This window comes from Bubalus kerabau, chromosome 1 (genome assembly GCF_029407905.1).
Source record: "Bubalus kerabau isolate K-KA32 ecotype Philippines breed swamp buffalo chromosome 1, PCC_UOA_SB_1v2, whole genome shotgun sequence".
Lineage (NCBI taxonomy): Eukaryota > Metazoa > Chordata > Mammalia > Artiodactyla > Bovidae > Bubalus > Bubalus kerabau.
In genome coordinates, this window is record NC_073624.1 from 52328233 (window position 1) to 52345352 (window position 17120).

General features: G+C 38.5%; 1 protein-coding gene across 1 annotated transcript in view; it reads right to left on the minus strand.

The window, feature by feature from the left end:
- POLR3B (RNA polymerase III subunit B) overlaps positions 1-17120 on the minus strand; it is a 118462-nt gene that overhangs the window by 32757 nt on the left and 68585 nt on the right. The window contains exons 19-23 of the mRNA XM_055574888.1: positions 15257-15384; positions 6901-7110; positions 4123-4281; positions 3388-3505; positions 1748-1890 (exon numbers count right to left, since the gene is read on the minus strand). Coding sequence (XP_055430863.1) covers positions 1748-1890; positions 3388-3505; positions 4123-4281; positions 6901-7110; positions 15257-15384 — 758 coding nt within the window. The remainder of the gene's footprint in view (positions 1-1747; positions 1891-3387; positions 3506-4122; positions 4282-6900; positions 7111-15256; positions 15385-17120) is intronic.

A 17120-nucleotide genomic window follows, 5' to 3' on the forward strand; every position in this document is an offset into this window, starting at 1 on the left:
GTATCAAGCTTTGCTCTTGTCCAGGAAATAGGTCAAGTAAAATAGATGCTGTTAACGAGGCTATGGTTACCCCAGAAAGACTTCGGAGTATATCTCAGAAAGTGTCAAGACCAATGGAGAAGGAGAAACAATCTCAATATAGAGAATCTGACTTTCACTAGTAAGCAATAGAAAATAATAGAACCTCAAGATAGGTTTTAAACTCAAAAGTTAAGACTTAGCATCTTACGGAAGTGTATGAAGTAGAGGTATCAAATTCACAGTTACAGATGGAACCAATTCTGTTTCATAAAATGTTGATAGGCTGAAATAATCTTGTGTCTGTTAACTGAACTAAAAAATGCTTCCAATGAAATAGTACCTTAGTCTGAAACAGTTCCACTGATGGAATGACAACTAAGGCTAGATTCATTTGACCAAACACATAATATTTGATATACTTGCCTGGCAAAGCAATAGTCAGAATCATCAAGAATTTAATGTATAATTATCTTCAAACCAGTCAATTAAAAACAAGAAGATGGGATGGGGTAGGAGATGGGAGAGGGGTTCAGGAGAGAAGGAAAAAAACAAACAACAAAAACAGGAAGATACCACACCAGGAATTTATAAGCACAAGTGAGATTCAAAGTTGAAGAGTGAATGAATAATAGCCAGTATTAATGATCACAGCTTTCACTTCTTGAGCACTTACTATGTGTCAGGCACAATCCTAACTGCTTAACAGCCAGGATAGCAAACAGGTTAGTTACAGAGCATGGACTCTGAAGCTAGGCTGCTAAGGGCTTAAAAACCAGCTCTGCCACCAACTGGGGATGTGGCAACCTTCTAACCTCTCTGTGCCTTGACTTTCTCACCTATAAAGTGCAGACTGACCTCCCTCCTGGGACTGTGGAAGAAACAGATGAGCAATGTGCCAGGCACACTGAGTGCTACCCAAGTGTTAGCTGCTGCTGTTCTGAATACTACTGCATGGCAGACAGCTAAAATTCAAACACCAAGACAAACTTAAACTCTAGGTATATATTGACTAAAAGAGATTCTGCTGATAAGTTAATCAGTAGTGACACAGTACCACATGTTCCTTGAAGATAAAAACAAAACAAAACCAACAATGAATGAAAACCCAGCACTGACCATCAACAGAAATAGGCTTGCCAATGGGATATGATGGAGAAGGAGCATCTAGAAGGGTCACTATGAGGTAGACAAAGCACTGCACTGGAGGCGGGGAAGACCACGGTTCTAACACCAGCTCAGCAATGAGCTGGGTACCTGTGACCGGCTGCTTACCGAGCAGGGCCTGAACTTCCTTTTGTGTTAAACAAAGGGGCAGATGACTCTGAGGTACCTTTTGGTGCTCACATCCTGATACTATGACCCAATAGAACATACAGCATTTTAAATAAACACTTTTCGTAAAAAATAGGTATTACTATTTATTTCTGAACAGCCACTTGTACTTTAGTAGGTACGTCATCTAGAATGTATTTATAATTTTGGGCTGAGCAGTTGCAGAATGAAATACATAGTATAGAGAAGCAACACTATGGTATACTGTCAGATGCCATTAAAATATAAACAGGTTAATCTTGGAAATAAAACAAGAATACTTTTGATAACATGGTAATACTTCTTGTAACATACTGAATTTTTCTAACGGAGAATTATAAAGTAGTTCTTATATAATGTGGTTAATAAATACTACAGTTTTATAAAAAAAAAGCTGAGAAACAATACAACTTACCTTTTTGCCCATGACGACTGCTGAATTTGTCTCCAATCTCTGGACGCCTTGTCTGTCTCAGCAGCATTTTGATCAGAAAAGCATCTTCGGCATTTGAAGATATCATCACTTTTTCAATATACGAGTCTGTTGCCCCTTTGTAGCTAATATTAAGAGAAAGTCACTATAGCAGAGCTTTCAAGCCGCCCTTGGTGAACCTATTCTTCCAGGCATATCTCATGTAATACCTATCACAGAATATTCTGACATTCTCATTTAAGGTTCTGAAAAATGACTCTCCTCTTTCAAGAATAAATTAAAATGTGACAATTTCCCTTGGACAGTCCTAGTTTAAAGTGGTTAAACATTTATTACGAGGCAGGCACAATACAATTTAATCATTATCATACACAGTATTCACATACTGTTATTCCTTTATAGGAAATAAGAACTGAGGAAAACTTAGGAAGGTTAAGAACTTGCCCAGGACACATGACTCATACAAAGCAGACCTGGGATTTAAGCTGAAGCCTGTTACTCAACTCCATATTTTTAAATATTACTTTAATCTACTCAGCTTTTCCATTGGGAACTTTTTCACACACTTCACATCATCTGTCTTTCATTCAACAAACATTATTCAGAGTCTACCTGTGTCAGATCCTTACAGGCTCTGTACATACAGAGATTAAGAAGACATAGTTCCTGCCCCAAAGAAACTCACAACCAATGAAGGAAGAGAGAAAGGGAGATACAAGAAAGTTTTCTGGCATGGCGAGAGGGGTAATGGGAAAGGCCTGAGGAAGTGACAGTCAGTCCTGCCAGTGGTTGGTGGCAGGGAGAGGCAAGCTATCAAGGACTGCTTCCTGGAGGAGGACACCCTAGAGTGGAGACTTGATCAGAGAGAAGGAAATTCCAGGCAGAGGGAGCAGCATGAGTAAATGCACAGAAGTCACATGGAATGTCTGGAGAATAAGAGACAATTTACTAGAAATATGGGGGCTGGTGTGCCAAAGGGTGAGGCTGGAGACATGTGCCAAGAGTCATGGATGGCCGTGTATTTATTATAGTATCATTTCGTTCAGCCTTTATCCTGCAGGCGACATTGTCATTAACAGTTTTACTCAATCTACTCAAGTTTTATTCTATTTACTCAAGAGAGTAGCAGATGAATAATTGAGGATAAAAAATAAATCACTCTAGCAGTAACAGAGAGAGCCTGAGACGTGCGGGGAGGTGCACGACTGGAAGCAGATGAGCAGGTACCAGGAACGATGAGTCCAGCAGGAAAAGCGGGCCAAACTCAGATAGCCACGCCTGTTACTGGCAAGTGAGAGAACCTCTGAGGAGACAGAACTGACAGCACTGACCGAATTAAGGCGAGCAGCAGGTCACGCAAAGGAGTCAGGTGTATGCTGTAGGTGACTGGCTGGATGGCGGCACTACTCACTGAGAAACGGACCCAGAGGAAGCATGTCTGAGGCTGGGGTAGGTGAGGGGAGGATGACGGTTTGGGTCTGGGTTTGGGGACCCCGTTGTCCAAGAGCGGGTATGGAGCTGACACTGGGCAGATATCTCTCTGGGAGTCACCAGCCAAAGGAGCTAACTTCTAATTTCCTCCAACCCTTCTTTTTAAAAATCTTTCATGTAACAGGACGTACGTGATGGGCACATCTTTGTACTGCGGCTGCTGGGGCACGTTACTTCCTTCCAGGGGAATCTGAGTCACTGTGGGCATGGACTTGTTTACAAGCACTTGCTTGTTTTCTACTTTCTCACCTGAGAGAGAGAGAGAAGAGCATTAGACAAGTCACTATCATCCGTGTGGCGGGCAAAGGTTATTGGAGAATAAAACCCCATGATTAGACCTGGTGCATGAAGTTCAGACGTGGAGGTAACAAAAAGAGCCCACATGGCTGGAATCAGAGTTCAACAGGGCTTGTGTGAAATTCTGCAAGCCCATCTGAAAATACCACATAGATGAAGATCACAGCATGTATAAAATTAAGAAGCTGCTTTAGGGGACCACATGAATGATAGAAAATCCATCCACTTTAAAATATCTCCTAGGGTGTCAGAATAGGTTTGGGCCATGTCACAGTGATTTCAGCTGGTAATGAGTCCCCACCAACTTAACTTGGACAATGAGAAAATCCAAGCATTTCTTTGATTTTCCCGCTGTCCTCACCTTTGCTGCGCCTCTGCGGTAAGCACAGACACCAGCTACTACACTGCTGTCGCTGCGCCTGTTTTCCCTGCCACAGCACCCGGGTTGATACGGTTTTATAGGTTGTTATTTTTTTTCTGCCCTGTATACCAAACATTCAGACATACTGCTGAATACTTTCCATAATTTAAAAGCATATACATTAAAAAAATGATTTTAAGGCTTTTACCTGGAGAACAAATACCATCTGCATCTAAAATCTCATGTCGCCAGATGGGTTTCCTTGTAGCAGCATCCAGCATGGGCCCCATCACTTTATCAAAAGTCTGATTGGTATATCGTTTCAAGGTGCATTTAGCATTTTTATATACAAGGCAACGCCCAAAACCTAAAATGAAACCAAAGTGGGTTTAGAACCACCAGCAATATGAAACTATGAAGTCACAGATTTGTGTTATTCAACAAGCCACCCCACTCTACCTCCCTTCCCCTCCGAAGTGTTTGTCACTCAGTTGTGTCCAACTCGGTGATTCCATTGACTGTAGCTCACCAGGCTCCTCTGTCCATGGAACTCACCAGGCAAGAATACTGGAGTGGGTTGCCATTCCCTTCTCCAGGGGATCTTCCTGACCCAGGGATCAAACCCAGGTCTCCTGTGTTGCAGGCAGATTCTTTACCATCTGAGCCACCTGGGAAGCCCACAGAAACACACTCCAAATTTGCTCTACATTTAGATTATGCGAGTAGCCAAGCCAAATAACAATCTGATGACTTGAAGAACTGGCTCAAGATCTCTACCATATAAGCATACAAACACTGGAATCTCTACAATCATTTTCCAGCACAGAATATACCTTGTCAGGTTGGAGGAAGGTGAGAACAACCTAAGAATATCACTGTGATTCTTTAAGAGTGCAGAGCCATAGCACGTGAAAATGGGAAAGGGCCTTAGAGATCACCTGGCTTAATCCCTCTATCTTACAGGGGCCACGAGTGAGGGGCAGAAAAATTAAGTGGCCAAGGTCACTCAGCAACATGGTGGCTGAGTTGAGACAGAGAAAGTTCACTGATTAGCCCTCATTCTTCTCACATATCATTTTGTTGCAAAACGTTTGCTACTCTTCTCTGGAAAGTTTTCTTTTAGCTGATTTTAGCATTCAGAGGAAGTCTCAAACAAGCAAACAAAAACATTAATTTTTCTCCAGAGAAAAGAGAGAATAAAAAGAAGCAATCAAATGATATTAATGGGAGAGACAGTTCACCTTTGCCTTGAAGATTAGAGATTACTTTGATTACATTTTTATATTACATTTATCTAGTGGAGGAGGGAAAAGTGCTGGTACCAATTAACAACTTAAACATTAAGAAAAGTAAGCAAAATGAATAGAAAAAGCCTTTAGATGGAGCAAACTCAACCACTGAAACCCACAGAAGGATTTGTCAGTTGCTCAAAAGAGCTGCCAGTCCTTCCACACTAAGTAACATTTCCTAAGATGCTATGGCTGAATTTCTTTCTTCTTCCCCTTTTGGCCAAGCTGTTATTTTAAATGGGATTCTCCCTCTGATCTCCCCAGGATATACTGAGCCATGTCAGAGTTCACTTAAATAGGAAAATGTCTCCAGATTAAATGCCAGCTATTACTGAAGAAATAAATGAAAGGCTGTAAAATCCTTTGCTTATGATTCTCCAACCAAAGCAGAACTCTTTCAAGAAATCTAAGAATTTGAGTTCAGGAAATTAATCAGGGAAGAGTGGATTTCTAAATATAATCTCAGTGTTCTAATGTCATTTTTTAAATATGAAGGTGACCATGGGATGAAACAACACATTTCTACATCTGGGCAGTAGATGAAGACATCTGTGTGTCTCTGATAACAGTCTTCGTTGTTATGGCTCCTGGTAAATTGTGTATGGCCATAATAAACTCGCCTCAGAGAGCAAGCTGCTTTGAAAACCTTACATGATCTTGAAATTTCGTACAATGGCCATTAAGTGCAACATGCTGGAGTGCAGTGTGAATCTGAACTGCATGGAATCAGAAGCGTTTTCTTCTAAGTATAAATGGACATTTTATTTACAGGTGGGAGCTTAAAAGCAAGCAGACACTAAACTCAGATCATTAAATTGTGTTGCGGAGTTTCTGACAGATATCACAAAGTCTTCAGATTTCCACATAAACGTTACCAGTTAATCAGAAAGGAAAACATCTAGCTTTAAAGCATGGCTGTTGTCATTTGGAGGAAAAAAAGAGGCATAAATTAAGTGCAGCCAACATTAACGCCAAAGACACATGTCTAGGAGTACTATTATGGCTGCCTAGCAACTGCAAAGAGTGAAGGCAGGGCGGGTCTGCCAGGGAGAAAGGAGAGAAATGGATGATGAAGACAGAAGTCACCCTGCAGATCAGGTGGTGGCTAACAAGCCCCCAGGTGGGGACCTGCAAAAGTAAGCCATCAAAACACTGGGAAAGAAAAAGGTAAAATGATGAATCAGGGTTTGTGCATGTATACCTTTATCATTTTGCTAACAAAAAGGTATAGCATTATGGAGCTGAGATATACAATAAAAAAAGAAAATAGTCGTTTACACACAACTATTGCTATTGCCCTTTCAACAGGTTTGTAATTAAATATACAACTTGATGTTTTAAAAAAAAAACAAAAAAAAAAAACCACGGTATTTAATTTATTGTAATTCCTGCTAGGAAATAATCAAATTCTTACATTTCAATTTTTGTTTTCTGTTGAACTGTCTCAAGTCACCAATAAATTAAAAGACAAAGAAAGAAAAAGGTTCCTTAGTAACAATTATTAATACCTCTATATAATATTCATTTAAAAAATGTTAACACCATACATAACCACTTCCTGGCTGTATATTATAGAAATCAAATCACTTGAAACTGACATTAACATTCTGACGTCAAGTGACTTTCACATTGATCATGCTTGTATCTGAATCCGCACAAAGGTACCTTTGGTGCTCGTGCTTTGAAAATTCACTTACCTCTGTCCAAGGAAGCCTTGTTTAAAACAAGAGCATCTTCGATATCATAGCCACTATAACTCATCACGGCAACTGTCGCATTCTGTCCGGCTGGCAGTTTCTCAAATTCTATCAACTCAATAGTCTTTGTTTTAACCATGGGTTTTTGTGGATATGCTAGGAGATACATGAGAGTGTCAATTCTATTCCTCTGGTTGTATCCAATGGTACCTTCATTGGTATTGGAGAAAACAAAATGCAACATTCTATTAGATCAAATAATTAAGCAGCAATGAATATAGAGAGAAACATTCACTTTAATAATTAAAATGATGAAAATCTTCAAATATTTAAAGAGCAATACCTCATAGTGATTAATGACTTTCAAAAACAATTCTTCTTAGTTATGTCAAAAATCCTACAAAGAAGAAAAACCATACTCAAGGTATACTAATCTGAATAATTTCAACTTTTGGATTTATAAAATTGATCCCATTTAGAGAGCTTTTGTCTCTGCTGGTTAATCATACACGTCAGTCAACAATCCTGCATTTGGTTCTACTATGTTCCAGGCATATTTACAGCTGCAATTAGAAAATACCCCACAGTGCTGACGGCAGAAAGCTTGGACAACAGGACAAATAAGAAACCAGCAATTCCAAATGTTCAACATGAAAAAAAAAAAAAGGAGGAAAAAATAACTGTTCACTTATTAAGCAGTTAATAAACACCTACTTGGGGCCCAGTGCTGGAGATAAAATGGGGAAAGGCAGGGTCCTTTCCCCTAGGGAATCCAGGGCCCTGTCCAGTCAGGGATGGGCTTTTCTCTCCTTAGCAATCAGCCTTTCCACCTGATTGGACCTTAGAAGAGTATCACTGTCAACTGAAAGTGAAGCTAGAATGTTACCTACCCTTCTCCTTTTTCCCCATTGGGTGCATTAAAGTTTAAAGATCGATTCAACAAAAAGGCTTTCAGTCTCTGGGGCTTGTGAACACATAATTGCTCCTACTCAGAGACCTTAAAACTGGGAAATCCACGTTTGCCCTACTGTTGAGCTTGAGTGCAGGTTTCTGGACCTCTTTAACTTTTCCCAAGTATCTCTTCTTTTCCCTGAAGCGGCACGTCTGCAATACCCACACACCTCTAAGGTGCTGACATGTCATTTAATGGAGTTAAGCTTTAATGTGAGCAGATATAACACTCAATTATTTGTTTCCTTTTCCTTTTTCTCTTACTCATGTCATTAAATCAATGGTGATTTCAATTTAGAGATGGAAACAACCTATTCAGGCAGCAAAAATGATATAGTACTCCTTGATGGTTGGGCTTTAATGAAATCTGTAGGACACTAAAGAAACAAGTGCCTAGTACATTGCTAGGCTTATTACCAATGCTCAATAAATGTCAAGTAAATGAAATGGAAGAATTTCAATATACTTTTTATGAAGGTACATATTTGTGCTTAAATCTCTAGAAAATTTATCAAGATTCAGTTGAAAACCAATAGCTAAACTAAACTGCATGGACTTTTTCTTAAGTTCACACTAAAAATCCCCAATTACTGTTATTTTAGTGCCAACTAATAGACTGGGCAGGATACCTGATAATAGACCACTTATGACCTTACAAATAAAATTGCTGCTGCTCAGACTACAGTAAAGTTCATGATAGTAAGTTCATCCTTTTACATGAAATCAATTCAAATTTATGTTGAGATTTCAGCTTCAACTGTATACTTTACCCGCTGGAGACAACGGTTCAGGCAAAGTCCCACCAGGCTGCCAAACGTGGCCTCTGAGGCCTGAGCCAAGTGTTACCATGCAGCAGAGACGCAGAGCCAGCTGCACTTCTAAACAAGGGTGACAGAGATGGCATCCTGCTATAAAATTGTGCTACTCGGCCCAGAGCGTAATTCTGGGGCATCGCAACCCACTATGGAATGGAGGAACAGCTAAACGGTTTAGCAAAAGTTTGGGGCTTATGATCTCATCAGAAAATGTTCCTTAAAGACTTTTGAAAGAACCTGTAGGCCGATTCATGTATACACATCTCTAGCAGCACTGGCGATGGGTGTGTAGGTTAAAGTATGATTTATAAACTATGACTTCTATGTTATAAAATTCTCAAATGCCACCACACCCCCTAATTTTTATACAAATTATGAATGACTGCCTAGCTATTTTTATCAATAAGTAAGCTTTTTGGAGAAAATGTCATGTAGAAATTATAACATTAGCCCAGGGTGAAGCATATGCTCAAACCAGGACAGCTCTATTAGTATTTCCAGCTTCCTTAAGAAGGGCGCTGCGCATACATAATAACTAACAGAATACCTTTAAGCTGAATTCTCCTTCTACTGGCCCATTTTGCTATAAAAACAGTCTCCAATGAATTTATTTGCTCACTACCCAGGACATAATCTTTCTTACAAAGTCTTATTTTCTTGATCAAAACTTTCTTAAGGAGTCACAAATTGGCATAACATGGTATGTATATGTAGGTTAAAAACAGTGAAAACGTTTTTTAAGACAAAAGGAAAAAAAAGTAAGGATGAACACAACTTAGAAAAGGTATATTGAGAAAAATAAAGTTGTATATATTTAACTAATTTTTCCATCTTCCTTCACCCAAGCTCTTTTTATTTAGTTGTATATATTATGGAATTACAATAAATTTCACCCATTTAAAGTGTACAAGGTGATGAGTTCTGATAGATACATGAATCTGTGAAACCACTACCACAATTAAGATCCAAAACATTTCCAATACTTACAGATGATCCTGTCCCTGGCCTCAGGCAACCAAGGATCTGTTTATCAGTACAGTTTCAGTTTGCATTTTCTATAATTTCATATATAAATGGAATCATATAGTAAATGTACTCCTGAGTTGCTTCTTTCATTTAGCATGATTCTGAGATGCATCCACATGTCTGTGTGTAACAGAATTCATTCTTTTTTATTGCTGAGTACTATTCCATCATAAGAATATACATTTTGTCTATCCATTCACCTGCTGATGGATAGTTGAGATGTTTCCAGTTTTGGGCTACTGTGAATAAAGTTGCTACGAACATTGATGCACACATCTTTGTTACTCATTTCTCTTGGATAAATACACAGGAGTGGAGTTTCTGTGTTGTTTGCTGAGAGTACGGTTAACTTTATAGAATAATTTTAGCATTTTCCAAAGTGATTTTACTGTTTTACATTTTCACCAGCAGTGTGTGAGCATTTTGGCTGCTTCACAAATGTCAAATCTTTTTCATCTGCTTCGTTCTAATGAGTGTGCAGTGACATCTTACAGAAATTTACATTTACCTGATGACTAATAATGTTGAACATATTTTCATGAGTGTATTGGTTATTCCTGTTACTCTTTGTGAAATGTCTTGAGTTTTCCCCTGGCCCCCATCTTCTGAGTTGTCTTATTACCGAAGAGTTTTTTGTATATATTCTGGACACAAATCCTCTATCAGATATACTGAAAAGACTTCCTTCCATTCGGTGGCTTAATGCTGTCTTTCATATATATATATGTATATATTTTTTGGTCACACCTAGTAGCATGCAGGATCTTCATTCCCAACCAGGGATTGAACCCATGCTCCCTGCAGTGGAACTGCTAAGTCTTAACCACAGGACCACCAGGGAAGTCTCTGTCTTTCATATTCTTAATAGCATCCTTCAAAGAGAAGAGGTATAACTTGAGAAAGTCCAATTTACTAAAATTTTCATTTTTTATAGTTTGTCCTTTTTGTGTTCTAAGAACTCTTACATCATTTGAGGTCACAAAGATTTTTTGCTTAAGTTTCCTTCTATAAGTTTTACAGTTTCAGCTCTTACATTTAGGGGTGTGATTCATTTTGTATTAACTTTTTGTATGGTATGAGGTAGGAGCTGACATTCATTTTTTTCTATATAGATACTCAGATATTTTATTTTGTTGAAAAGATTTTCCTTTCCTCTGAATTACCCTGATACAGTCATTGAAAATCAATTGCTCATAAAAGTGTGGCTCTGTTTCTGGATTCTGTTCCACTGATCTACATGCCTACCCTTATGTCAACATCATGCTGTCTTCCTTACTATGGCTTTATGGTAAGTCTAAGCACTGGGTTGTAAAGTCCTCCAATGTAGTTCTTCATTTCAAAGACTGTTTTAAAAATCTGCATCTGATTTCTTAACAATTTTAATGTGCTCAAAGATTCATTCATTGTTGAGACATTTATTAAGTAGCTACTAAGCTGGCACCCGGCTAGGCCCCAGAGATGCAGTGATAAATAGCAGACGTAGTCCTTGTCCTTGAGGGAGTTTATAATTTAAAGTCTACCTTCATCATGATCCATGGTGAACCAGAAAAGTGAGGAAAGAAGTTAGTTTCAGCTAAGAAAATTTTAGTAAGTTTTACAAAGATCACTGTATAGAAGACATAAAGTAATCTCTTAAGAGTTACTCAACCAAACTGGAATTCAATTTCCTTGTCAGAAACAAAGAGGTATGTATTATATCTGACAGGACTATTATTATTAATATGTTAAATGAAGAAATGTACATAAATCAGTTGGATATTCAATGAGTGGCAACATTCATTATGACTAATATTAACAATATTAGCAATAAAAATACATACTCATCATCCTGCAAGACTGCCCACTCTACCTCCAACTCTAACCCTACATACGGAACTGTACCTCATTATAAACATTCTAGTCTCAGAACTGTCACACAAGCTTACACCTACAATAGCTACAATGGGTATGTCTTTTTTAACCAACGGAATTCTAAAAGAGAATTACCATGGATAATTTGGTCAAGACATCTTTTCACTTTGTATCCCCAAATGGATTAAAAAAAAACTGTCTTAAAAAAAAAATTCAAACAGAAAACGAGAGAAGAGATGTAGAATGAAACCTCATTTTATGAGTTTTTATGTGTACATTATGTGTTCCTAGTATTTTTAAATCCTCCAGCCTATTTCTAGTACATGCCATCCTACTATAAAGTGGGGGATACAAGAGAAGGAACTACCCTCTTAGGAACAGACTCGGTCAAAAACAAAAACCAAAACAGAAGCTGCGTTAACGCCGAACTTTAAAAAAGTCCAAGCAGTTTGGAGCTGAAGGAGGAAGGGGCGGTGAGAAGCAGCGGGGGCTGGAGGAGGGATGTGATGCATATTCATTAATTGAGCTGACAGTGACCAAAAGGTCCTTTTAAATGGGAGAAAGGGTTCCACTAGAGGCGTGCCAACTAATAAAATGGGCAGGATATGAAAGCGTGACTCATGTGAACTTGGCGTCGGGTGCTGGGGGGGAGCAGACAACGCAGCCCCCTCAGACAGCCTTCACTTGCAGCACTGGGTGACCTGAAGACCCTGCCACCTCCACACACGCCGACCTGACTTCGCGCTCTGAACCACGTCACAACAGAGCCACAGGCATGGCAGGGAGGCCTCCCAGTAGCTCAGTAACACGCTGTGTGGAGCCCTGAACTTCACGAATAATTTAAAGAGCCTTAGATTTAAGAAACACCCTCTGCTGGTGTTTTAGGCTGCATTCAAGTCAGCCCTGTCTTATATACAAGGTAAGGCTTTCAAGTCTCTGTGGTCTGTGCTGTCTTGGTCTCCTTCTTAGTGACAGAAAATGACTTTTATTTTCTCACTGTTGAATGGGAGGGGTTAGTGGTAAATAGCATATAGTCAATTTCCAGGTTGGTTAGAGTATTTAGTGAATTAATTCTGGGATAATGTCTTTCACTTTCCACATGGACTAATAGATGAAAAGCAACTAAAATATTCTGTTATAAAATCCACACAGACACTGGGAGGATATATAAGGAATCACAAAAAGTGACTGTATAATTTTTCATCCGAAAAAAAAAAAGAAAAGAAAATCCACACAGAATCTCTGAACTGTATACAGTGTTAAGCAGTGGCTGATACCTAAAATGGGATAGTGTGATTTTAGTTACTAGCTGTCAAGACAGCATGGAATTAAAATGACTCAAGAAGTCCAACTCAAAGAGCTGGGTTTGCTTCAGAACTGGGTCTCTGCTCTGGTCTCCCTCTGCTGCCCTCTCTCCTTTTGCCAGTTTTCCTATAGACCTCGCTCAATACTTCTGCAGCTATTTCAGTGCCCACAGAGCAAGGTGGCCTTCTAGTGTGCCAACTTTAAATATTACTTTTATCTCATGGCTTTTCTTTCCAGTCAGGTGTTTTATAATAACAAACAGTAACAAAGGCTTTTTTAAAAATTATTATTACTTAAGATATTCAGCGGCTTTTGTCTTCCTAGCGTCAGCAGTCACGTCAGAGGATTGTATCCAAGGAGCTAAATGTGCAGGACCCAGGGTCAGAGCAGCTGAATACACCAACCTCAGAAAACACAGACAATGAATTGCAAATGACACTCAAAACAAAACGAGAAAAAAAACCTTCACACAGAAAACTACAAAAGAACTCTACAGACACTGAATTGGCTTTCTGTACACACTGATCCTGCTTAACTGTGTGTGGTAACTGGCCAAACGTTTTAGGTACTCAGGGCTACAAAATAAAGGCTTTTTTTTTTCTTTTTCGGTAGGAAGAGAAGTTACAAAAATAAAAATATTATTTCTTTCGTTTGAGTCGCTTATTTACAAAAACAAAAAGATTTGCCAAGTGGTGAGAGATACAGCCCTTTCTGTTTCAATCTTCAAACACACTAAAGAGTGGCATTCGCGATGAAGTGATTAGTCTTCCGTTAATTCTGCTGAAGGTTCTACACAAAAGGTGTATTGTTTCAGCTGGGATTCACATCATGAAACAAAATGGTTTGGTAAACCCAATAGAAGTGATAGCCCTTTCAGGACACACAGGATTCAGTACTGTATATTTCAACTTGTTAGCAAGTCAGAAGCACAAGCGAGAACTCAGCCTACACTGCTGCGGAGGATGAATGGGAAACTCTAAATTGATGAGCCGCTGTTTAGATTTTCCCACTGGGAATTATTCTCAACTGTCCAGGCATTACATCATTCAGGTAAATGGTAGCAGGACAACATGCTTCTTATTTCTTTGTGGCCAACCAAAGGGCAATATAAAAACTCGAAAAGACATGCATACTCTTTATCCATAGGAGAAACAGAATTCCTTAATTGTCAAGCTAATTATCAGTAACTGAGAGGCTAACTGCATTCCAGTTGTTACCCAAAGGCAAAGCAAAAACCTTTTACGGTTTCTTTATGAACCTCCTTGTAGCATACTTTAAATCAGAGATGACAAGTCATATTGATGTCATAGACACAGACAGAAAGAAAATTTATTAAACTTATTAGGATTTAAATGAGTTTTAAAAAATATTTCACAAAAAAAAAAAAAGGCTTATAAGCAAAACTTTTTTTTTTTGCCAGTATCCTCTGTATTCTCTTCAAGACAAAAATCCAAACTCCTACACATAGGGCATGTCTCCGGCATGCCTCTCTGCCCATACTATATAGCAAACACGATACAGAACAGCTGTATCCAAGTATGTACCAAGACTTCCCCACGCACTCATACCTGTGAGAAATACTCAAGAGTCCTCAAGACTCAGTTCAGTTCTAGTCTCCAGAAACAACCCACTCTCTAACCTTAGGTGTTCTTTCTGCTCCTACTCCCTTGGACGCTAGCTATCAGTCTACCACAGCGTTTATCAGACTATATCCAATTCCTGGTATATTTATTGTTCTCTCCTACTAGACTGTGAACTCATTGAGGGCAGGACTCTGTCATCTCTGTATTTTCAGGTTCCAGTACTCCTGTCTGGTTTATTGTTGATGCTCAATAAATGTTATGGATGATAAATAATCAATGAATGAATGAAAGGAAAGAAAAGTAAAAAGAAACACAAATTCAGGAAACTGTGTGACACGTACTGAATGTTTCAGGAGCTACAGGAGCAACTGTGTGAATATAACGGGCTCAGTGATGGTCATCCAGACAATAACTAAGTACATTCTAATCAATACTATAGCTCTTTATCCCTATTGCTTTCCACTCTCTTCTTTCTACCTCGAGTTTTCACTGCTCTTTCTTCCAGCTCTCCTGGTTAATAACTTACATTTATATAGGGCTTTTCTCTTTATATTTACTACCTTGTTATTCTGTGATAGTTATTATGTATCCTTTTGTTTGGCCAAGGGAACAAGTTCAGAGAGGTTTTCTCCATTTTTGTTTAGGCTTTAGACATGACAGGGGAACTTGCAAGCACTGCAGAATTCCACAGCCTCCTGGGTTTGGTAACACTCATGTGTGTCAGCAACATCTGACTCGGCCAAACATGCAATACTAGTGAAACATGAATAAAGATATAAGTATTCATCCAAGTATTTAGAACCAAGTTCAAGAAGGAATTCTTACCCATGGCTTGTTTCCCCATGGCACACTGATATGTGTTTCTCGGGGACTGGTTGTGATGAGGGTACGGGATCAGGCCAGCACAGACTCCGAGAAGAGTGAAAGGTTCAATCTCCAGGTGGGTGGTATCTCTATCAAGTTAATTAAGAAGCAGACGTCTCAGGCTCCAAGTACAAAATAATATCTCTTTAAGGGTATAAAAAATATTACTATCCAGGCCCCAGAGGGATCTAGACAATAAAATTTAAGTTTACATAAATATATGTTAAAATCTATATATAAAACATATATAATGAATTTATATAATAATAAAACCTCAATAAAATTTGATGCTAGTAAAGCTGATAGGAAAAAACCCATACGTAAATAAAATATAATAAAGCAAATTATTTTTTTCAGTGAAACTAAAACATGCCACTTTATTATATGAAGCAATACAAGAGAAGGGAGACAATACAGAATGCCTATATAAAAAATAAAACATTATTACATACTAATAATAACTAACACTTTTTAAGAAATGACTATATTAAGCACATAGAAATGCAGTATCAAAAATATCCAAATGGCACAACATCGTACATCAACTATACTTCACTTGCAAAAGGAAATGGCAACCCATTCTGGAATTCTTGCCTGGAGAATTCCATGGACAGAGGAGCCTGGTGGGCTACAGTCCATGGCGTCACAAAGAGTCGGACACAACTGAGCAACTGACACACATACTTCAATAAGTTTTTTTAAAAATTAAAAAAAATATATCTACGTGGATGAGTAGCCTGGTTTCTCCCACTTTTCTAACTTATATCAATGAAAAAAGTTGTATTATCATCTTAGAGAGAGGAATATGTTCCCTTTAAGAACAATTACTAAGACCTGAAGTGAAAAGTTAAAGTGTTAGTTGCTCAGTAGCCTACGAGTCTTTGCGGCCCCATGGACTGTACCCCCACCAGGCTCCTCTGACCATGGAATTATCTAGGCAAGAATACTGGAGTGGGCTGCCATGCCCTTCTCCAGGGGATCTTCCTGACTCAGGGATTGAACCTGGGTCTCCTGCACTGCTGGCAGATTCTTCACCATCTGAGCCACCAGGGGATCAATACCGTAGCCACTAGCTAAACATGGCTGTTGAGCACTTGAAAAGTTCAAATAGTATAGCTGAGAAGCTGAATTTTTAATCAGTTATTTTAAATCTTTTAGTTATGCTTGTAATCACTTAAATGTATTAATTTACCTTTTCAATTGTAAATCTTTTGAAATCAGATCAAGTATTTCCAATGAAAATTTAGCCTACAAATTGTGATATGGATAACTATACACCAGATAAGACTTAGTAGGAAAAAAATGTAAAATACCTCAATATTTTTATAATGATTACATGTTGATATGATAATCTTTCAGATACACTGGGTTAAATAAAATTATTAAAATTAATTTCATCTGTTTCTTTTTTACTTCTTTAATGTGGCTATGAGAAAACTTAAAAGTTATACGGTGACTTGCATTATATTTTTACTAGACAGCTCAGTTCTAGATACTGGCCACAAAGTAAGACTTTGCCTAGTAGGTGTCAGAATCTTGATTACTTTCATAATATAATTTTGCATAAAGCTCAGTTTTGGTTAAATGATAAGGCAACTGAGATACTGCAATGGGAAAGGGCAGCTAGACTGTTTTTAGGTCTTGATGAAACATCTCACATCCAGGACCTGTGGTCTCCAATGACCCTCTATCCTTTCCTTGAGTGTTTCTGAAGCACAACGTTAATTGTAATTTCAATAGTTTACAGTATTTCTGAAGAGAGGTGATTTCTAAGATAACCCAACACATCATGAAGAATTAGTTGCAATGTACATGGCAAGGATCT